Genomic DNA, 24161 nt, shown 5'->3' on the forward strand with positions numbered 1-24161 from the left:
TTCCGCGGAAATTAATCGTTTGGATTTAATTATTTTTAACTCCTTGTGAGTTAAAATAATACCTACATTATACAACCTAAGCTTACAGGCTATTTTAAAGTACTTATAAAAATTTAAAAGGGAATGGTATTAAAATATACATAGTTAAAAAAACCATTGTTAGAGAAGATTAAAAAATATACGTCTAACTTACTCAAATTCGGTCAAGAGAAGACAGAAACGTGGAAAAATATTTTTAAAGAAACGGCCAAACAATTAGAATTGAAAGAAGTTATTTCATTGGTCAATGCAAGGTCACGTGGTTGGGACTGTGAACGTAGCATACGAGCTAGATCCACGGGGTGTGGATGCAGCAAATTGACTACGCTCACGGGGTGTGGACGCAGAAAGTTGGCTACGTTCACGGGGTGTGAATCTAGACTCGGCCCTTCTCTTGACCGAATTTGAGTAAGTTAGACGTATATTTTTTAATCTTCTCTAACAATGGTTTTTTTAACTATGTATATTTTAATACCATTCCCTTTTAAATTTTTATAAGTACTTTAAAATAGCCTGTAAGCTTAGGTTGTATAATGTAGGTATTATTTTAACTCACAAGGAGTTAAAAATAATTAAATCCAAACGATTAATTTCCGCGGAACTCACGCCACGTGTAATATATTCGAATTAAACAAAGGACGTTTAATTATAATTTACTAAATTCATCCTTTATTATGTCTATGCCTTTTTACATCCTTAATTATTTATATTTAAAACTCCTTGTAGTTTTAAAATGAATAAATCCAAACGATTAATTTCCGCGGAACTCACGCCACGTGTAATATATTCGAATTAAACAAAAGACGTTTAATTATAATTTACTAATTTCATCCTTTATTATGTCTATGCCATTTTACATCCTTAATTATTTATATTTAAAACTCCTTGTAGTTTTAAAATGAATAAATCCAAACTATTAATTTCCGCAGAACCCACGCCACGTGTATTCGAATTAAACAAAGGACGTTTAATTCTGATTTACTAATTACATCCTTTATTATGCCTATGCCCTTTTACATGATTAATAATTATTAATAAGTCTAACCAATCGCGTAAGGAGGCGCAGTGTAGTTGAATCGAAACAAAGAAATTTAAATTCTAATTTACGGTACTTTAAATCCATTAAATTCGCTACGGTATCAAAGCTAAAAACTCGTTCTTCTAACGGCTTATTCAAATGTTTACTTTGCGCGGAACCCACGCCACGTGTATTCGAATTAAAACTAGGGTATTTAATTATAATTCTATATAATACTATATGCCCTTTTACACCCTTTAATCTCTTTTGTTTTAAAATTAATAAATTCAACCCTTCAACTTTTAATTCGGCCATTTAATTATAATTTACTCTCGAATGTTTTATTGCGTAATCAGAATTGTGATTTTTAACTTGGATGTTATTTATTCCTTTTAAATCCGTATAAACTCGCTACAATACCAAATGAAACCCGTTATTCGAACGACAAATGTTCACTTTCACCCATGACACGTGTAGTCAAATTAAAACGGCATTTAATTATAATTTACTCTCCCTAGGTCCTTTACGTACTACGTTTTACAACAAATATATCCGTCCCCTTTACAACCTAGGAGTAGTAAACAGTGGTAGGGGTGTTGTGTTTACTACTCCTAGTTACAACTTAGGCTAATTTTCACTCCGCAATTTTTTCTTCCTTGAACCGAACAACTTGGTCGTTTTAAATCCTCTTGTAAATCGCTCCGTTTTAATAGCATTCTTCCCCTTAACAGTTTTGTTTTCCTTCTTTCGTGATTGTTAAGCCAATTTTCAACTGATTTGGCTAGTTAGGTTAGTTACTCTGCCTTTTAAAACATTGAAATCGGTCTCATTAACGACCAGTCGTTACCGTAGTTCCAAAACTCGGTAACTCTACTTCATTTTCGCGATTTTCGAAAGAGTATTTCATGCTTCCTTCATTTATAGTTAAAATATTGTCTATATATAATTTTTTACTGGTTTTAAAACGTATTGCTTAATACCATTTCTTATAAAACTTAAGTAATTTCCTAAAATTTATGTTTTTGAAAACTTTTATTTAATAAATAATTCTTGTAACATCTGTAGTTTCTAATGATTCAAATTTTTATCTTTCAGATTTATTCCAACTTTGGCCTAAGGAGTTTTTTGGTGCTTTTTTGCACTGCGTTTTTGGAGCTTTTTTGCACTGCGTTTATAGTAGTGTAGAAGTTTAGTTAGTGATTTTGAGCGTAGGAGTGTAGTTAGTGATTTTGAGCGTAGGAGTGTAGTTAGTGATTTTGAGCGTAGGAGTGTAGTTAGTGATTTTGAGCGTAGGAGTGTAGTTTGGGATTTTGAGCGTAGGAGTGTAGTTTGGGATTTTGAGCGTAGGAGTGTAGTTTGGGATTTTGAGCGTAGGAGTGTAGTTTGGGATTTTGAGTGTAGGAGTGTAGTTTGGGATTTTGAGCGTAGGAGTTTAGTTTGGGATTTTGAGCGTAGGAGTTTAGTTTGGGATTTTGAGCGTAGGAGTTTAGTTTGGGATTTTGAGCGTAGGAGTTTAGTTTGGGATTTTGAGCGTAGGAGTTTAGTTTGGGATTTTGAGCGTAGGAGTTAGCTTTTATTAGATATGCCTGCTTTTTGTCTTGGTCCTCATCTTGCTCCCAGGGGGCTGGTTCCTGGTAGGACTTCCTTGGTCGTTCCCAAAGGAATGTCCCCAGCATCAGTCCTATGGGACCCTGATTTCATGGAGACTAATGAAGCTTCTTCTTTTTTTAGACTGTTGTCTATAGAATTCAATGCAGATTTTTCGCTGCATTTGCCTGTTCCTCGTCGAGTTGCCTATAGGGGTTCCTTTCCCTATGGGTATGGGAAGGTTCATCATGAAGCTGATAACTCTTGGCCAGAAGGATTGCTTTCCCTTAAGGTTCTGGTTGAAAAATGCCTTGGCGTCTCATTCAATGCTGCTGTCATCAACCTCTACAGGAATGGAGGTGACTCGGTAGGATGGCATTCAGACGACGAGCGTGGTGTCCACAGTACCATTGCATCACTCTCCTTTGAGGTAAGTAGAACCTTTCAACTACGTTCTATTGGTAAAAGTGCTTCTGGTGTCAATGTATTGCTGAATGCGGGTTCTCTCCTGGTAATGGAGGGAACATGCCAACAAGCTTGGCAGCACTGTGTGCGTAGGGAGAATGTTGAGCTTCCACGGCTTAATATTACCTTTAGGTACATGGGACCTGCCATCCTTGGACCCATTCTACGTAATCCTGTACCGGCTATTGCCGAGTCATGTATTTCTTGTAGCGTTGCGGAGTCTCTGGTCGTTCCTGGCGTTGCGGAGTCTCTGGTCGTTCCTGGCGTTGCGGAGTCTCTGGTCGTTCCTGGCGTTGCTTGTTCTCCTTGGCATGGGCCCCTGCCCATGTCAATTTTGTCTCCCTTTCCACGTCTTGTGTCGTCTCCCCCAAGTAGGTCTACTCGTTCTAAGCGGGTAGCATCTGCTTCTGTATCCCTTGCTCCTAAACCTAAGCCTCCGTGTCAGTTCTCTCCTAAGTACGCTGACTCTTGGTCAGTTGTACCTGTTCGTTCGTCCAAGCCCCGTGGTGTGTCCAGTTCTCTTCCCCTAGCGAGCCCTTATGGCTCCCGTTTTTTTCCTCTTTTAGCACTTTCTCCTCAAGGTCAAGTGTCGGCAACAGTACCTCCTCGTTCGTTGCCTGCCAGTGGTTCTCAGAGAGGGACAGTCCCTGCAACAGCACCTCCTCGTTCTTTGCCTGCCAGTGGTCCCCGTAGAAGGTTAGTCGCTGCCACAGCACCTCCTCGGTCGTTGCCTGCCAGTGGTTCTCAGAGAGGGATAGTCGCTGCCACAGCACCTCCTCGTCTGTTGCCTTCCAGCGGTCTCTGTAAAAGGTCAGTCCCTTTAACAGCACCTTCTCTTTCGTTGCCTGCCAGTGGTCCCTGTAGTAGGTTAGTCGCTGCCACAGCACCTCCCCGTTCGGTGCCTGCCAGTGGTTCTCAGAGAGGGACAGTCGCTGCCACAGCACCTCCTCAGCCGTTGCCTGCCAGTGGGACAGTCCCTGCATCAACGCCTTCCTGCGGATTGGATTTTGCTTCTTTTTGGCAAGTACTTACACTTTTGGGTTTACTAATATTTTTGGTTTTAATCTCTTTCAGCTACCTTTCGGTTGTGGGTTTTCTTCTGCCAGTAATTTGTTATTACTTCTATTCTCAGTGCCGGGGTTGCTTTATGTTTCCATCAGATAGTTTAGCTTATCCAGTGTTTTCGTCAGATTGCATAGTTAGTGAAACAGTGAGATCTTGTAGTTTAGAGAATAATTTTACATTATATGGGGGAGGTGGTGTTGAAGATTCGGTTATATATAGGGGTGCCTGTTTTGAAACAATAGATAGCCTTAAAACTGTGCTAGATGAGTGGGCTAAAAAGAATTATCATTCAATATCAAAAGTACGTAGTACTATGAAAGGGGGAGAGTGTGATAAAGTAACTTATAAATGCGTCAACTGGAGAGATGAGAAGAATCTTGTTAGTAAAAGTACCGGTGTTAGACCGCATCAAACCTTTAATTCCACTGGTTGTCCTATGAAAATAAACATTTCTCACAGAGCAGATAAAAAATATTACATTAATACAGCTTGCTTAGAACATAATCACGTTGTAGATGAAACATCGTTTAAGTTTAACCCTAAGCAAAGAAAATTAAATGCAGAGGAAGTAGAAAAAGTAAATGATATGTTAGAATCAAAGGTTCCCGTTAGAGTTATTCAAGAGCGTTTAAATAAAGATAGTGGAAAACATATACTTAGGAAAGATATTTATAATCATAAACAGTTAAAAACTAACATAGAAAATAATGGTAGAAGTAAGGGCCAAATATTAATAGACATACTTGGGAAAGACTTGGGAGAAAATGATTTGAGGGAAGTAAATATGGACGATGATGGGAATTTTAGAAGTTTAATAATTCAGACTAAAAGCATGCGCGATTTGTGTGAACAGTCTCATGATATTCTATTTATGGATGGCACGTATAAAGTTAATGTAGAAGGATATCCCCTGTATGTCTTACTATGTGAAGATCAATCTACAAAAGGCAGGCCAGTCGCCTATTTTTTTGTTAGGCAGGAAAATACAGAGTTTATTGGGGAATGTATATCAATTTTTGTGAAAAATAACCCATTTACTGCAACAGGCACGAAAATAGTAGTTTTAGATAAATGTCAAATAGAAAAAGCTGTAGTTTTAGAACATTTTCCTGCAGCCACAATTAATCTTTGTTCTTGGCATTTCAAAAAGGTCTTTAAGGAAAGGGTTAGTCAAGGTAATCATAAAGATAGGAAAAACTTAATCACACATCTTGAGGGTACGTTAATGGCACGTGAAAAAGAAAATTATGACAAACATAAAAGTAGCTTAAAAGAGATTGCCAGCGAAGATTTTTTTTCATATTTTTTAAGGAATTGGGATAGTTGCAAGGAAAATTGGGCTCACGCATTTCGTCAAGACAAACCAAACTTGGGTAATAACACTAATAATAGGTTAGAGAGTCATAATCAAAAATTAAAACTAATTCTTAAGTCCACTAATAAGCTAGAACAGACAGTTAAAGATTTAATTAAATTTACCAAAGCCATTGAGGATGACATAAGTTATCAAAATTATAGGGAGACTAAGAAATTTATAGATGTTAGGTATATACAGAGTACTGTTCACAAACAAATTGCGGCATGCTGTTCAGCTGAAGTTGCGCGAATGGTTTTTAAACAGTTAGAGTCAGGAAATTCAGCTGATTCTTACACATTACACGAAAACAATGAACCAATTACAGTTAAAAGTAAAAAGGGGGTTGAATATACATTGACCAATCAGATAGACGAATGCTCATGCTCATTTAATAATCAAAATCAGCTACCATGTAGGCATATATTTTTTGCTCGGAAACATTTAGGAATGGCCGAGTTTACTGAAAACCTCATTGGTAAGAGATGGCAAAACAATAACAGTAATACTAGCAGTGCATTAAATAACAGTAGTTTCCCAATCTATTCCGTTTCAAAGAAACCTGCTAAAATTAGAAAGAATATAGTACTTGGACAAAATGAAAAATTCAGTAAATTAAAACCTATTATTAATGAAATACATAATTTAGCTTCTCGATCTGGTATGAAACAATACTCTGAAACTTTCGATCTACTTTTGAAACTTAAAACAGCTTTAGAACTAAATAAGGACATACCATACCTAGCTTTAGATAATGGTGGGAGTGATTGTGATGAGGAGGGTAAGGATTTAGAGAGCGAAGAGAATTCTGTAATAGAGCACGATGAATGCTATCAGGGGGGTTTTGACAACCATGTAGTTTGGAATGTAGATAGTTATTTACTCGAGGAATATAGTTCAATTGACTATGGAACAGGACAAGCAATAGGTAGTACATAAGAAAAACAGCATAGACTAGATAACTATACACTTGATAACCCCAAACTACAGTTGAATTAGAGACCCTATCTACAGTTGATAACCTTTTAGAAACCCTATCTACAGTTGATAACCTTTTAGAAACCCTATCTACAGTTAATAACCTTTTAGAACCCCACAATATGGTAGATAACCTTTTAGAACCCCACAATATGGTAGATAACCTTTTAGAACCCCACAATATGGTAGATAACCTTTTAGAACCCCACAATATGGTAGATAACCTTTTAGAACCCCACAATATGGTAGATAACATTTTAGAACCCCACAATATGGTAGATAACCGTTTAGAAACCCAACAGACAATTGGTAACATAGTAGTAGAAAGTCAGAGGAATGAAGTTTCACAATCAGATTTTATAATCCCAGAGGACAGTCTTAAGACTGTCCTCTGGGTTTAGCAAATGCCGCACACTTACAATCCAAGAGAGATTAATTAAAAATACCTATAGTTCAAAACCCCAGGGGGAGACCAAAAAAAGGTTCGACCAGAAGCAGAAATACAGCTAAACCAAAGCCTATTCAGGAAATAATTAATGTAAATAAACGTCGGGCAGTTTCAACTATAAGCAGATCTATTGGTAAGAAACCTAGATTATTAGATGACAGTGAAACCAACATAGATAGTTTAATTGTAAAAGGAGTTCAGTTTACGGTAGAGGATATAGAAATATTACATAGTGAAACACAGTGGTATACTAATAGGATTATTTATGCATTTAGTTTATTATTAAAGGAAGCTTACCCAGACAAAAATTGTTTTCAGGATACTATGAATGGTTTTGGTTTAAGCTTCGAAACTGTTCCTAAGGATATGATCCAAGTTTTACATTGTGGCTCAAAACAACATTGGCTAACTGTTTCCACCATAGGGTGTGATATTGGGGAGATAAAGATTTACAATTCATTACCTAGTATATTTCCAATCGAGTTTTTGCAACAAATATGTAATATTTTAAAATGCCCAAAGGAAACTTTATCTATGGAAGTGGTCCAAGTTGATCGTCAATCTGATGGACATAGTTGTGGCCAGTGGCGTAGCTAAGACCTGCGAGGCCCCCACGCAAAACTATATTCGGAATTTTATCCGGTATCTAGTATATACTTTGATATGAAATTAGGGGGCCCCTAAAGCTCCGGGGCCCCCCCGCACTGCGGGGTCTGCGGGGGCCTTATCTACGCCACTGGTTGTGGCCCATTTTCATTGGCATTTGCTTATTGCTTAGCAGCTGGTTTGGACCCTAAGTCCTCAAAATTTATTGAGCCAAAAGACATAAGAGCTTTCGTTAAAGATTGTCTATTAGAAGGAAGGTTAGTAAAGAAACCCGAAGAAATTATTAAAAACACTAGGCCACGTAAAAATCAATTGATTAACCCCATCGTATATGAGCTTTATTGTACTGATAATTGTAGACAAATTTTTATTCCATCAGTTAAATCAACTGTCAAACATTATGAATATCTGGAAAAACTAGTAGAATGTAATAAGTGTAAAAAATGGTTTCATCTTAAATGCACTGGAGTTAAACGTAAAGATATGCATTTATATGATAAGAAAGATACCCAGTATTTTTGTAGTGTGATATGTCGCAAATAATTAGCCTAAAGTGTATCACGGTCAAATTAATCTTAAATGTTAGAGCTAGGTTTTCGTAACTCTGGTGACAGTTAGCCAATGATTTTGATTATGTACAGTAAATTTAGTTCTATATCCATTGGGAATGGTTTTATATTTCAATGCTTATTTATTTAGTTGCTTAAATTTATTATAAAAGGAGATTATTTTTACCCCAGTTTTTACTTCACTTAAAAAGTAGGATTTGAGATTAATTAATCTTCGTATTATGCTCTCCCAAGTGCAGCCTCCCCGTGGCGAAGAGTGGTAACACTCACTATAGAGTACAGGGAAAATTTTTTATTCTTTTTTCAGTTAAGTTGACATTACTCTATTGTGAGTGGCTAATGGCACTTAATGAAATTAATAACGATGTTTTATTTAAAAACTATACCTAATATTGAATTAAAGTATTTGTATAAAAGTTTACAAACAACTGCGAAGTAAAAAATTAATACTCTAACAGTATATTAAAATAATTATATTTATATATATATTAAAATTAAATCTCGATTAGAATGATTATATATCGATTGGAATGATTAAATTTCGATTTAAAATCTATATACAATAATTGATACATGTATTTAGGGTCTTGCTGTGATAAAAATTGTATATTTACTCGATATTTACCTGAAAAATTATTATTAAACCCTTAGAAAAACACTTGTCTTAGTATTTTACGGGGTATTTCATTAAGTTCATTGATATTAAAAATTAGAATATGAAATCGAGATTGAAAAGATAAAATCGTGATTGAAATGATTTAATCATGATTACTAGGCCACTCTAAAGCTTGGCGATCTGCTCCTAGATTAAATCCTATCTTTTATTAGGAACCCTATACTTAACTTCATGTTGTCAGAAGTAATTCCCAAACTTTCCACTCAAATAACATTTTCCATTTTCTGTACCTTGACCAAGCGTGGAGCTCCGCCTTTTGACATGGCTATGTCTGCTACATTCTGAGGCCCAGAATACTTCAACCTGGGGACAAAGAATCCAGCAGCAGCATGGGAAGACTACAAGCGACTGTTTCAAGGTTATCTACTAAGGATCCAGGAACGCAAGTAGCACATTTTTATATATTGTTGGCCCCAGCTGGCCGTACGGCTTATGGCAATCTAACCAACCCGCAACCTGTTACTTTAGACGATAACTACGCTGCATTTTTAACTAATGCTCCTGGTGAAATTGTCCTGTTGGGAGACTTCAATTGCGACCTTAGACCGCGATCTAAGTCCAACAACACTAAAGTTCTCCAATTAAGTAGCCACTGCAACTTTAAAACAAGTAATTAAAGAAGTTACACGACCAATATCCGGAACATTAATCGACCATATTTATATAAGTCACCCGTCTCGAATCATTGATAGTGGCGTGCTTCCTTTCTGCGCCTCTGATCATTTACCTGTATACTGCGTTCGAAAAATTACCCTATCTAAACAACCAACTAAATTTGTCAAGACCCGGCACTTATCGCTGATAAATCCTGAAAACTTTGTTGTCACCTTACAAAGTCAACTAAAAAACAAAGATAAATCTAAATCTCTCTGTTGGAATCTTCAATCCGCAGTAACTGACACCTTAGATATTTGCGCTCCACAAAGATCTATTCGGGTGCACGTCGGTCTCCCACCGTGGATCAACGACGAAATAAAGCAACTAATGCACCTAAGAAATCACCATGGCCACAGAAGAAATCCTAATGATAATAATCAACATAATGATCTTTATAAAATCTTTCGAAACCAAGTGACTAACCAACTACGTTCTGCTAAAAAATCATATTTTAAAAATGAAATTAATAAAAGCAAAGGAAATAATGCTAAAACTTGGAAAATCTTGAATCGGCACACCAAGCCTAGATCAAAGAGTAACAAAACTGAAATCAAGGACCAAAGTGGCAACTTATACACTTCACCCGTACAAATAACAAATACTCTCCTCTTACATTTTACTACGGTTGCGGAAAGATGTCTGTTAAACCAAGTCTTGACAATTACTACAAGTATCCCAACCACAATTCTAAGCAACAATGTAACATTTACCTTTAATGAAATTGACATGCAGACAGTGATTAAACTACTGAAGCGTATCGCCCCTAATAAAGCAACTGGTCGTGATTTGATTCCCCCAAGATTATTGAAGGCAATGGGTCCGATATTAGCCCCTTTTCTTCTTTCTATAATAAACAATTCTTTTAAAACCTCAAGCTACCCTGAGGAATGGAAGCTTGGACGGGTGATTCCACTTCATAAGGGAGGAGATTCTATGGATCCAGATAATTATCGCCCAAGCGTTATCCCCTCAAGGCTTTCGATACAGTTAATCACATAATACTTCTTTCGGAACTAAAAAACCTTGGTTTCTCTGAGGAATCGCTAAACTGGATTGAATCATACTTAAAGGGCAGAATGCAAAGAGTAGACCTATAGGAGAACACTCGTCCACTTTTCTTCCAATTAACCATGGGGTCCCTCAGGGAAGTATCTGGGACCAATACTTTTCTCGATATATATTAATGGGTTACATTTGGCCATATCCCAGGATTGCACCTTACTACTCTACGCCGATGATCAGACTCTTAGTGCCTCTACCCGGACCCTCAACTTTTAATTAACAATCTCGATGATAATTTTCTTAAGCTACAGGAAAACCCGTTCCAGAGAAAACGAGTACTTAATTCTACCAAATCATTCTTTATGCTCTTTCATAAGAAAAATTCTTTTGACTTGGACGGTTTTCTGACTCTCCCTAATTCTACACTAAAAAGGGTGACAACATTTAAATACCTCGGCTTAGAATTTGATGAACATTTAACTTGGGGTCAACACATAATTAATACTTATGAAAAAGTAAATAAAAGGTCTTGGATTATTCGATCTTTACGACCAAGCCGTGATGTAGCAACGTTAAAAATGCTATTTAATTCTATTATACAACCAATTTATGACTATGGTGATGTGCTGTATGGTTCTGCCTCATCAAATAAACTAGAAAAACTACAAATACAACAAAATAATATATGTAAAATTATTAACGGTTAGCCTCGACGATCTTCCACTACTACGGCCTGAAACCAATTATCAATTCTTCCTCTTGATCAGCAAAGGTATCTACATCTTACGGTCTTTATGTACCTAATATTTAATGATCTGGTCCCAGACTATATTTCTGAACTTTTTCACAAACCAAATTCAATTCATCATCACAAAACCAGCGGTAGCCAGCGTAATTTTTTTATGTTGAAGAACTAGATACGAAACTTCGTAATATTTCCCTCAAGAGCAGAGGCATAACACTATGGAAAAAGCTTCCTTCATTTATACAAGAGATCAAGGGAACTAATTTGTTTAAAAAAAGAATTAACGCAACTATCACAAATTGAATGTGTGTATACTTTGTAAAACATTTAATTTAATAATATTTTTTTTTATTTATGTATAAATGTAAATGTAAAATAGCTCTGGACCCCCTTGGAAATCAGTTCGCTGAAGGGGATATCCAAAATAAAGACATTATTATTATTAATATTATTATTATTATTATTATTATTATTATTTGATTACCATTATGCTCCATATAACAACGCTGATAACTATCGATATAAATTTTTTCATACAAAGCAAATTGAACACCAACCATTTGGGGATTTCCTGGCTGATATACATTCTCAAGCAAAGAACTGTGGTTTCGCCCAACTGTTTGATTCACTAGTACGTTACCAAATCCTTGCAGGCATTAACCATTCTGAACTTTGGAAAACTCTTTGGGCCAAGCAGAATTTAGCCCTTGCTCAAGCAATAACTATGTGCTAACAGGATGAAACGGCTATTGCACACGCTGATCTCGTACACAATTAAGATAACTTTATTTCACATAGTTCTATTCCAGACACTGTCAATGCTTTAAACCGAGGACACCACATTTGACAACAATACACCCCTCAAGCTCCAGCTAATGTTCATCTGTGTGGTCCAGCTTCTGTCTCTGGGCGAGGATAGTGCCATCCTTACAGAACTAGACACGGTTTTCAACACTCACGAAGACCATTCCTCCATCAAGACCTTCAAGATATCTCCCTCCAGCTAATCGTCACAACCATTGCCCAAACTGGACTGCTGCACTTTCGCCAGACTAGATGCCCAGCCACGGATTCCATCTGTCACAACGGTAAAAACGAGGGCACTGGGCAAGCCTGTGTCGATCTAATTCATCACAATTTCTTGCAGCTCTTCAGACTGAAGGAATGCCGAAGAATTATCATCGCATTATTTGAAGTATGATACTGAACTTATTTTTCCACATATACCGCAGAGGATACGGAACACCGTTTGTCTGTCACCAACCTGGATGTGGAACAACCTTTGCCAACCTCCACCCTACAACTAGGATCACCGATATGGGTACTCTAATTTTTGGGAAACCCCTTCTGTAGTACAGGATATAGAATACTCAGACCTATCACTGCATACTATAATGGCTCTCCACACAAATTACCAGGAAATGCATCTTTAGTCATCTCTGATGAGTGTTATGAACCAATTTATATTTATAACGAGAAAATTTCATTTAAATTGGATTCAGGCTCACAAGTTAACAATTTAACTCTCATCCCTATGTTGCTTTACCCGGCTGTTGTATATTAAGCCACCAGATGGGGCGAAAGAAGTATGAAAAAAGAACAGACATGTAATTGTAACCAGAAGAGAAGGTAAAAGAATAATCTATGTTATTATTAAAGTATAATGTATTTAAGCTATCAAGCACAGTTAAATTAAGTAACTAGAATAAAAGGTAAAATAATAAATTACATCACTGTCAAACCAACTCTTAAGCAGCCAACATGCAGAATTATAGCATTTACCGGTCAGTGTTCCAATACTATGTGCAGCAGAGATTCAGTGTGCCTCCTTTGCGAAAACTAAGTGTTTAATACTTTTATGTTACTACAAGCAGTATGACCCTGATACTGGGTGCCATATCACTGGGAAATTCTCAAACTAGTACAGCTGATAAAGAAATCACTATTACGACTGTATATCCCTCCATCTACATGAAACAATTACCAAAGACGCATCAATGCAGGAAGACCTAACGGAAATTATACACCAATTATACCCGTAAGTTTTTGATCGAATCGGAAAACTCCCAGTAAGATATAACATTGAACTAATATCTAATGCAATACTACCTTTTGTAGCCACACCTCATAAACTCCCATACACTTAACAACAACTGGTGTACAATGAACTTCAAAGGATGTTCACCGAAGGCATAATTACCTCAGTGCAAGGCCCAACCGACTGGGTACATCCGAAGGGAGGCATAGGCATTGGCCTTGATCGACAAAAATTGAATCCGGCCATAAGACAACATACCTGGCTAATCAACACTGCCCAACTGATCTTCACACATTTACATGGAAGGTAATTTTTTTCTGTCTTGGATACCAAAAACGAGGGGTAAGACACTCTGCGAACTCGGTGTACACTGCCGTACCTTTGACAGTGCTAAATGGAACTCGCGAACTCTTGAAAATATGTACCTCTAACAGTGTTAAATGCACGAACTCAGTGTACAGATTATCTGAGACTGTCTTACCCCTCGGCCAAAAACGCCTTCTGGCAAGTAGAATGACTTATAACCAATGCTAGCTCATACTTATGTACTTTTACTACCCCATTTGGCCATACGGTATCTGCACAACTTCTGAGGTGTTCAAGCAGGTGATGTCCAAGTTTTTTCCCCATGATGAATTTCCAGACACTGAGATTGCAACCAACAACTTTCTACTATTGGATAAGGAATTAAAATCCCAAAAAATAAATGTGTATGGTATAATAAAAAACTTGGACTAGTTTTTTACAATTGTTTATATATATATTTGGCACAGTTGTAAATATACCTTATACCAATGAATAAATCTTAATCTCTCTGGTTAAATCTTATGTTTTATTATGAACCCTATGCTTTACTTCAAATTGGTCTTTATTTATTAAGTTTAAAGTAAAAATATTTAGTAATATACTTTTTGAGGATTTCAAATTGGTTTATTTTTTATGCGGATCTGCAGAGATCCTCAATTTTTCCTAAAAACTGTAATACGCTACTTTTACAATTACATTGGTGGGGAAACACATGTCAATAGATAATCGTCAGTTGTGGAATGCCATTTTAACTGGAGACATTACACCTCTTGATGACATTCCTGAGTCACTTATTCTTTAAGGTATTTACACGGTTCCCAGCCTATCACTAAATTATATTGGATCCCCCTTACAAAAATAACAGTAGTTTTTTCCCACATGGTGCCATATGTTTTTTTTTTTTATATTGACTACCTCTAATGGTATTATATTCACTGGTACACGCTCTTAAAGGTTTTATCTTACTTTCCCCTATCCTTACAATATCCTCTAACTATCCCTACCAATTCATTAATACCAGAAATTCATGTTTGAACGTGCATTTTGCTTAGTTCCTGTAAATGAATTGTATTTAAAATTTATAAAGTCATGTATTTATTTTTTTTCTTTTAAAACTTTTTTTAAAGGCCTTAAATCATACATTTTTTCTGATATTGTTTTCTTTACATCATTCACGGCAGACTGCTGGTAACCTTCATCAGGTTTATAGTCAAGTGTAAATTTAATTTATTGCCTACTTAGCAGATTAAATTCCAGCAGCTAATGAATTACTTCTCACGATTTTTGGATATCATCATAAGTCTATCATAAGGACCTTATGATATCATAAATAAAAATGGATTTGGAAGTGTTTTTTAGATATGTTCGGGATATTCTTTGAATATCCATATATTCTGGGGTCCCTTGGACATATTTGGATATTATTAGAACATCTGAAGGGGATTAGTATTATAGTTTTTATTTTTTACGTTTATTTTATAATTTAATTTTACATATTTAATACATTTCATAACTGTTTGTATAAACTATGACTTATTGGTTGCCTGCAAAGCTCTTACGAAATAATAATAATAATGTCTTTATTTGCCTTGGCAAAAAGGAAATCTCAGTTCAGTTTAAAACTATTTTACAATGAGGTCCCGTACACATTAAATTACTATATAAATTACCTGAAATGGGCAATCAAGTACTTTTTACATATTTAGTTATTTCAGTTTCAATAGTTCAGACTAGTAATAATTTTTAGTTTGGTTGGTAATTTATTCCATATTTGTTTTCCTAAATATGTGAACAAGCGTCATTAAAGATAGCTAAAATATTGTCTGGAAAAATAATATTGTCAACCTTATACTTATAAGTAAATTAAGGTCGTAACGGTGTTTTAATGTTAGCCAACCCAATTCATTAATTGATGTTGTTGCAGAGTCATATTTACTTTTATGTTGAATTATTTTGGTACACTGGTTTGAAGTTTTTTTAAGTGGCTATTCGTACACATGTTATAAAAGATTGACCCATAGTCAAAAACTGGTTGAATTATCACATTATATACTTGAATAGCTGACTCGAGTTTAAGGTTGTGTAGTAGTTGGTATAAGCACCAGATTTCTTGGGTTTAATTTCGCGATAGTATATTCTACATGGGGTTTCCAAGTCATATTTTCATCCAAATATATAAGTATTTAATTTTATCAACTGGGTTATGCTTTTTAATTTTTCAGTATTTTTTAAGGGAGAAAATAAAATTAATACAGTCTTTGTTAAGCTTAGGTTTAAACTCAGTTGATCGAGTTCTTTACCAAGAGACTTAAAATCATCTTGTAGTTTCAATAGAGCAGTATCAACTAACTCGTCAGAGGCGAGTAGTGAATTATCATCCGCATACTCGAAAGATGTTGAGGATTTTAAACATTTATACAGGATTTAGTATAGATATTAAAAAGTAAGAGGCCAAGAATTCTTCCCTGTCGGACACCTGAGATTATAATAATCTTATTAGATTTAATTCCGTTTATACTGACAGCCTGCTTTCTATTTGATAAATATGATTTGAGCCATTTTGAGACGTCAGGAGACACATTACATTAATTAATTAAACTTAAAAACTTCTTGTGATTTACACAATCAAAAGCTTTTGATAAGTCCAGAAAAACAATACTAACAAATTTATTCCTATCTAACTCTTTTTGTAAGTTCTCGTATAAATTAGGTTATACATGAAATAGTTGATAGCATAGGGATAAAACCAGATTGATTACCATATGAAGCATATCATTTTGTATCACAGGTTAACAGTTGGTCGTTCGCTATTTTTTCAGGAATTTTTGATAAGTATTGTAGAATAGAGATAGCTCTATATATATGAGTTGGGATTTTCATCTTTCCCAGATTGACTTAAAGATAGGGACTAATTTGGCTTCTTTCCATAGGATTGTGTAATGTCTTAATTAATTTAACTCGCACTACAATCATAAAGGGAAGCTTTATTAAATTAGTAACAATAAAAATACGTGATTACATGAATCACTGCGCTTGATGATGTTGATCTGGTTATGTCAACTTCCATCCATTTGGAATTTGAATCAACTGTAATCAATAGATACCTATTTTCTATAGGTCCCGCAATGCACCCGCTGCCATGGAACTTCTGCTTCCGGCCAAGCCTTGTATCTTGCTGGTGGCATTGAAGCACATGTTGGCATACTTTACATTCTTTTGTAGTTGTTTCAAGGTCAATATCTATGTTTGGCCACCATACTTTTAACCGAGCCACCTCTTTCATGGCTACTATACCCTGATGTGAGCTGTGTAATTCCTGTATAAATTCTTTTCGATGTTTGTCAGGAATTACTACCTGGTTTCCCATCACAATTAATTTCGTTGATGTTGAAAAGATCAGTACGCCTGCAATGATATGGGATTAATTTAAGATTACTATTCATGAATTTCCTAGGCCATCCTTCTGTCATGCAGCTGCAATGTGGTATCATCTTTTGTAGATTCTCCCAAAAGTTGTATGTGCGTATTGTCGATAGACTCCACCATAAACACGTACTCTGCTGGTAATGGACTTGAAGCCTCCTCCCTTATTGGCAACGGCAGCGAATGCTGAATGTGAAACACTTTTGATGATGATACCTAAAGATCCCAATCATCGTATTTCTGTTTCCACAACTTCCTTCATACGAAATTGGCCTGGCGTGACAAAATTTTGGCATAAGATCCTTTTTTTAACAAAAATCATACTTCGACACCCTTTAGTTCTCCTAACACTTCAGAGAATAATTCTGTTTGTTTGTGAAGAATATCTACTAAGAAACGTTGTTGTGGAGCTGTTACTACGTTAATACGCTCGTGTTTTCTTAATACAGATGGTATCACATCGAGTTTGGAATATAACCATGTCCTTCCGTAAAGATTTTCCTGATTGTGGCGTATAACCAAAAGTGGTAATGTTTCTTCTTTATTGTCGTATTCAACATAGACCGTGCTTTTTCCTAATACATCCAGAAACTCCCCAGTAACTGACCTTAACGTCTTTGAGAATGGCTCAATACCTGTCGTGTTTGGAATACGAATGTATTTCTCCTCAGAGCCAGAATCAACTTCAAAAGAAAATTCTTTTCCATTTAAATGACAACAAATAATTTCTCTAGGTGGTGGTTCGTCGTCATTAAGTTTACGTTGGTCAAACTGAACATGGTGAACAGGATATTCGTTGATTGATACAAACTCCATATTTGATGAGATTGCAGCATCTATTTTTACTTAATTCGTGCGGATGGTTATATAAAAGCTTCAGCAACATCAAAAGGTTCGGTTATACGTACATTTACACTTAAGGTTAAATAATTTAAATTGGTTTTAGCATGCACCAATATGGAGCGGGTGTTGGCCTTTTTTTCAATGTTAGTTAGTTTTTCCAAAATACTAGATCCGTGGTGCTGTCCTTCTTGAAATTTATTTCTAAAATTAAGGTAAGTTCGTAACTCAAATTCAACTGAAGGGAAGCAGTGCCATTTTCTACGTCTTAACCCTGCCAGGATGCATTTGTCGCAACCAAAGTACCCATTATGGCCTTTCACTTTACAAATAAATGCCCTTGCCAGGGTATCGCAAATAAACCCAAATATTTCATTTCATTTTTGCACAACGTCTATTATAAGTCCACTATCTATCAGAACGTTAGCCTCTGTTACAAATGACGACAAATACAAATCAGAGAACTTTGGTTTGTTTAACCCGTGATATATAACGAAGGGCTTGGAATTTTCCATGGATGAAATTACTCCCAATATGGGTCAAAGTTGCTGGTAGTACTTGTTCCTATATAAAGGCAAAACATCGATGTTTTTCAATATATTGAAGACTGGTACTGTAGCAGCTTGTTCGTGTTGATGAACAAAACCGAAAGGACTACATATTGCTCATGTAAATATACATGATGTTTGAAGAAACACTTATTATTATTTTCCCGATGGTATGCTCTTCCTGATGAAATAATTTAAATTTAAGCTTAAGGATCTCTAAAATTTGTAATTAATCCTCATTTATAATATTACTGTTTATTTTTGTTTATAATGCTTCCGTATTCTTCAGAATATCTTAACTTTAACTACCGAAAGGCGACTAAACAGAACTAAATATAAAACAAATTACTGCTAGCTTATAAACAAGTTATTTCAAATTCCCGCCTAATAATTCAAAATTGTTGATTTCTCTAAATGTTAATTAAAGCCTCAATTAACTTAGCTTAGCATTCATAAACGAAATTTTGAGGCGCGTTAATGAAGTAGTTAAATTTATATACAAAGAAAAGCATTTAATCGTCAAATTAAGTTTAGGAGCGATTTTAAAATTTGAAATGTCGGCGGGAAATTTGAATTCGGGAAAATGTATGTGTTTAAAAACTATGATTAACGACTTAAATTGGCTTAATTTTTCGATATATTATCTAAATTAAACTCAAACTGGGATTAGTATCGATAAAAAACCGAAGATATTTAAATAAAAATAGTCTAAGCCCGAACTCGTATTTTGAACTTTTAACAACAAACATAACAGGATTAGAGGTTTTACAATTAAAAATGTTCGATCCTCAAATATTTTCATTCTTCGCGTTTTAGAATTTTTACTTAGTTTTTTTAGATTTCGGTTATAGTTTCATCTCAAACCAGTAGACTAGACGTGATTTATTTAGTTTTACATTCAATATTATTAATTTTAAAGCGGTTTAACCATTAGAATTCAAAATTCCCGTCAAATTTTCAAAATTTTCGTTTCGCGGGTTAGCTTAAATCTGCAATTAATAGAGTCTTAGGATCTCTAATTACCATAGTTAATTGGGTTAGTTGGATAAAATTTCTATCGTTTCCGTAAATCGTGAAATTTCACCCTTTTCGACGGTAATAAATTTCTGTGGAAAAATTTACTATTCCTTTAGATTCCAGCACTAAATAATATTAACTAAATAGTTTAGAGGCTAAAGAAGTAGAAACAAAAAATTAATCTGCTAGAAAATAGCATTTAAAAATTGGACAAACGCCTGTAATTTCGTTCTTCACGCATTGGATAAGCGTGTCGAGTGAAGCTTACCACCAGTGTTTAGCTTAGTAGTGCCTTCGCTATAGAACCCCTGTAAAAGTGTCACTTTTGCCGCATTTCGCTGCTCGAGGAGAAGTTGGCATACACGTACTTTGAGCGAAATTTCGCGTTTTAGGAAAACGATAGATACCACTGCGGCTATTTCAGCTCATCTATAAATTATTAATTTGTATTGCTAAAGAAATAATTTATTTTTTAATTATAATTATAAAATATCAAGGAATTATAACCAAAATGATTATTAAATTTATTAAGAATTGTGTAAAATTAATCTTGGAAAATGATTACGTTTCATATCATTAGTAATGATTACAATAATACCGAAATATTTAATTCATCAATTACAATTGGCTGTAATGATACGTTCACGCAGTTTCCAATGCATACCAAGCTCATTGAATCAGCATCTATTTTTGCAATCAGTAATAATTAAACTTTGTTGTTTACCGAATTTCAATTACCTATAAATCGCGTGTAGCATGCATGCAGGGCCCCCACTCAAATATTAAAATTTTTTATAGGATTATATTTATAAAAATATAGGACTATTTTTTCAAATTATAGGATTTTATAGGACTAAATATGTTATTTCACTTACTAACTTTATGAATTTAAAAAACAAAATCTATATTTAGTGAAATAAATCTTTGATTTTCACTTGAAAAATAGAAACTATTGAACCATTTCATCACAAATATATACTAGTAGCTAACCATGTTAACAATAACAAAAGTATAGACTAGAGTGACTTTGTATAGGAATTTATCTAGCCATTTAACTGAGTGGTTGGATTTGAAATGGGCAAAATATCAAAATTATAGGATTTTATAGGACTTTTTAGGGATTTTGCTAAAAATATAGGATGTTATAGGACATTTTTGAAAATATAGGATTTTATAGGAAATATAGGACCTCTGGGGGCCCTGTGCATGTAGTCATTATACTTGACGCGTTATATATATATTAACTTAATAAGTTCATTAGTTTTCAATTATTTATATTTACCAATATAATATAACAACTATAAATAGTTACTTCTTCAATTGTAAATTAATTGGGCTAGTTTGAAGCCTCTCTATCGTTTTCATAAAACGCGAAATTTCGCTCAAAGTACGTGTTTAGCCTCTAAACTATTTAGTTAATATTATTTAGTGCTGGAATCTAAAGGAATAGTAAATTTTCCAGAGAAATTTATTACCGTCGAAAAGGGTGAAATTTCACGATTTACGGAAACGATAGAAATTTTATCCAACTAACCCAACTAACTATGGTAATTAGAGATCCTAAGACTCTATTAATTGCAGATTTAAGCTAACCCGCGAAACGAAAATTTTGAAAATTTGGCGGGAATTTTGAATTCTAATGGTTAAACCGCTTTAAAATTAATAATATTGAATGTAAAACTAAATAAATCAGTCTAGTCTACTTGTTTGAGATGAAACTATAACCGAAATTTAAAAAAATAAGTAAAAATTCTAAAACGCGAAGAATGAAAATATTTGAGGATCGAACATATTTATTTGTAAAACCTCTAATCCTGTTATGTTTGTTGTTAAAAGTTAAAAATACGAGTTCGGGCTTAGACTATTTTTATTTAAATATCTTCGGTTTTTTATCGATACTAATCCCAGTTTGAGTTTAATTTAGATAATATATCGAAAAATTAAGCCAATTTAAGTCGTTAATCATAGTTTTTAAACACATACATTTTCCCGAATTCAAATTTCCCGCCGACATTTCAAATTTTAAAATCGCGCCTAAACTTAATTTGACGATTAAATGCTTTTCTTTGTATATAAATTTAACTACTTCATTAACGCGCCTCAAAATTTCGTTTATGAATGCTAAGCTAAGTTAATTGAGGCTTTAATTCACATTTAGAGAAATCTACAATTTTGAATTATTAGGCGGGAATTTGAAATAACTTGTTTATAAGCTAGCAGTAATTTGTTTTATATTTAGTTCTGTTTAGTCGCCTTTCGGTAGTTAAAGTTAAGATATTCTGAAGAATACGGAAGCATTATATACCAAGGGAAATAATAATATTTATTTCGTAAGAGCTTTGCAGGCAACCAATGAGTGATGGTTTATACAAACAGTTATGAAATGTATTAAATATATAAAATTAAATTATAAAAGAAATGTAAAAAAAACTATAATTACCCAGCAAACACTAATCCCCTTCAGATGTTCTAATGATATCCAAATATGTCCGAGGGACCCCAGAATACATGGATATTCATATAATATCCCATTCATATATAAAAAACACATCCAAATCGATTTTTATTTATGATATCCAATGGACATACAAAAATCGTGAGAAGTAATTCATAAGTTGCTGGAATTTCGTGATGCCAAACATTATCCGTTAATGGCAAATTAAATGTCAAAATTCACGCATTAAAAACCGAATTTCGGAGTTTCACGGGGTGTGGACGTAGCAATTTGTCTACGTTCACGGGGTGTGAAGTTATTAATTTCCCTTTTACGGTTACTGCAACGCGCAATTTAATTCCAAAAACCCTTTAAATGCATTAAATACGAAATTAAAATTAAGGAAGATACTTATTGTTCCTTCGTATTGCCAAAAATTATCAGTTAATTGCAAATTAAATGGCAAAATTCACGCAATAAAAACCGAATTTCGGAGTTTCACGGGGTGTGGACGTAGCAATTTGTCTACGTTCACGGGGTGTGAAGTTATTAATTTCCCTTTTACGGTTACTGCAACGCGCAATTTAATTCCAAAAACCCTTTAAATGCATTAAATACGAAATTAAAATTAAGGAAGATACTTATTGTTCCTTCGTATTGCCAAAAATTATCAGTTAATTGCAAATTAAATGGCAAAATTCACGCATTAAAAACCGAATTTCGGAGTTTCACGGGGTGTGGACGTAGCAATTTGTCTACGTTCACGGGGTGTGAAGTTATTAATTTCCCTTTTACGGTTACTGCAACGCGCAATTTAATTCCAAAAACCCTTTAAATGCATTAAATACGAAATTAAAATTAAGGAAGATACTTATTGTTCCTTCGTATTGCCAAAAATTATCAGTTAATTGCAAATTAAATGGCAAAATTCACGCATTAAAAACCGAATTTCGGAGTTTCACGGGGTGTGGACGTAGCAATTTGTCTACGTTCACGGGGTGTGAAGTTATTAATTTCCCTTTTACGTTTACTGCAACCCGCAATTTAATTCTAAAAACCCTTAAAATGCATTAAATACGAAATTAAAATTAAGGAAGATACTTATTGTTCCTTCGTATTGCCAAAAATTATCAGTTAATTGCAAATTAAATGGCAAAATTCACGCATTAAAAACCGAATTTCGGAGTTTCACGGGGTGTGGACGTAGCAATTTGTCTACGTTCACGGGGTGTGAAAGTTATGTTGTTTATTTGATTTTCAACTATATAATTTTGTTATGTAGGCATACGTTATAAATTTTCATATTGAAATTAGTTAATATGTTATAAAATAAGTATTTAAATGATTCCCTTTTAAAAATGTATTTTTATTACAGTTGCTTATTTTAGTTTTTAACTAATTAAGGAAAACGAACTAAGTTTGGATTACTATTTTGTTATGTAGGCATACGTTATAATTAATTAGAAATGGCATAACTAATTATATTATATTAGGAAAACGAACTAAGTTTGGATTACTATTTTGTTATGTAGGCATACGTTATAAATTTTCATATTGAAATTAGTTAATATGTTTAAATGATTCCCTTTTAAAAATGTATTGAAATTAGTTAATGTTTAAATGATTCCCTTTTAAAAATGTATTGAAATTAGTTAATGTTTAAATGATTCCCTTTTAAAAATGTATTTTATTACAGTTGATTATTTTTTATTATAGAAAACACTAAATGTGTTACCACCTGACACTAAAAGCAATGAAATACGATGGTACTCTAGCCTTTGGTAGTTATAGCAGGTAACGTTTGGGTGGACGTAGAACTTCAGCTATATCCACGGGATGTCGCTGCAGCATCGTTCTACGTTCACACCCCGTGTAAGCAGCCCGCCGTGCTACGTTCACGGGGTGTGAGAGTAGCAATTTTGGCTAGATCCACGGGGTGTGGATGTAGACACTCTCCTTTTTTTATTTGTTTGAGAAAACTTATGGTGCCAGCCATAGAGATAGAAAAGAAATAGAGGGATGATTACCGCGTTAAGGCACCCCTGTTTTTGACCGGGAAAATTCATCCTCCCCCGCGCATGTATGAAAGCGGAGATGGGCAGAATTTGCAACGCCATCTATCCTTCCTTTGTTGGATTTTCTAAAAGGAATAATGTATTTCATTTCACCGCGCGTCGATGGCGCCACGTAAACTGCCCATCTCATGGCTTCCTACATTGGCGAAAAGAGGGTCGGCACTCGCGGTCCACTTCGCCAGATACAATAGGGCCTCTATTTCTTTTCTATCTCTATGGTGCCAACAAAGAAAGGCTACTGACTAAAAAAGTAACGGATTAGACTGTTACA

At 34.7% G+C, this 24161-nt stretch overlaps 2 protein-coding genes and 1 long non-coding RNA gene across 9 annotated transcripts in view; 2 read left to right on the plus strand and 1 right to left on the minus strand.

The window, feature by feature from the left end:
* The window catches only part of l(3)07882 (Nucleolar protein 14 homolog l(3)07882), a 54675-nt gene extending 30868 nt beyond the window's left edge, over positions 1 to 23807 (minus strand). For both annotated transcript variants that reach the window (XM_090167818.1, XM_090167819.1), the window contains exon 1: positions 23768 to 23807. The gene's annotated coding sequence lies outside the window, so the exon portion shown is untranslated. The remainder of the gene's footprint in view (positions 1 to 23767) is intronic.
* LOC149949474 (uncharacterized) lies at positions 3085 to 11655 on the plus strand. 4 transcript variants are annotated; one of them, XM_090167815.1, is made up of 3 exons: positions 3085 to 4129; positions 9046 to 9191; positions 9274 to 11655. In XM_090167815.1, exons 1-2 carry the CDS (start codon positions 3159 to 3161, stop codon positions 9173 to 9175), a joined length of 1101 nt encoding a protein of 366 aa, XP_090023941.1. In that variant the 5' UTR covers positions 3085 to 3158; the 3' UTR covers positions 9176 to 9191; positions 9274 to 11655. The 4 variants fall into 4 exon arrangements, with proteins under 4 accessions (XP_090023941.1, XP_090023940.1, XP_090023939.1 ...); XM_090167814.1 differs by having other exon boundaries at positions 9046 to 9187; XM_090167813.1 differs by having other exon boundaries at positions 9046 to 11655.
* Positions 12102 to 14056, plus strand: LOC149949475 (uncharacterized). 3 transcript variants are annotated; one of them, XR_016479817.1, is made up of 4 exons: positions 12102 to 12297; positions 12357 to 12993; positions 13084 to 13247; positions 13328 to 14056. It is a non-coding gene; the product is annotated as an uncharacterized LOC149949475 (long non-coding RNA). The 3 variants fall into 3 exon arrangements; XR_016479818.1 differs by having other exon boundaries at positions 12103 to 12297; positions 12357 to 12838; positions 12963 to 13247; XR_016479816.1 differs by having other exon boundaries at positions 12357 to 13247.
* Positions 23808 to 24161: the final 354 nt, after the last annotated feature.

The sequence above is a fragment of the Leiobunum rupestre genome, chromosome 3 (genome assembly GCF_980474605.1).
Source record: "Leiobunum rupestre chromosome 3, qqLeiRupe1.1.hap1, whole genome shotgun sequence".
NCBI lineage: Eukaryota > Metazoa > Arthropoda > Arachnida > Opiliones > Sclerosomatidae > Leiobunum > Leiobunum rupestre.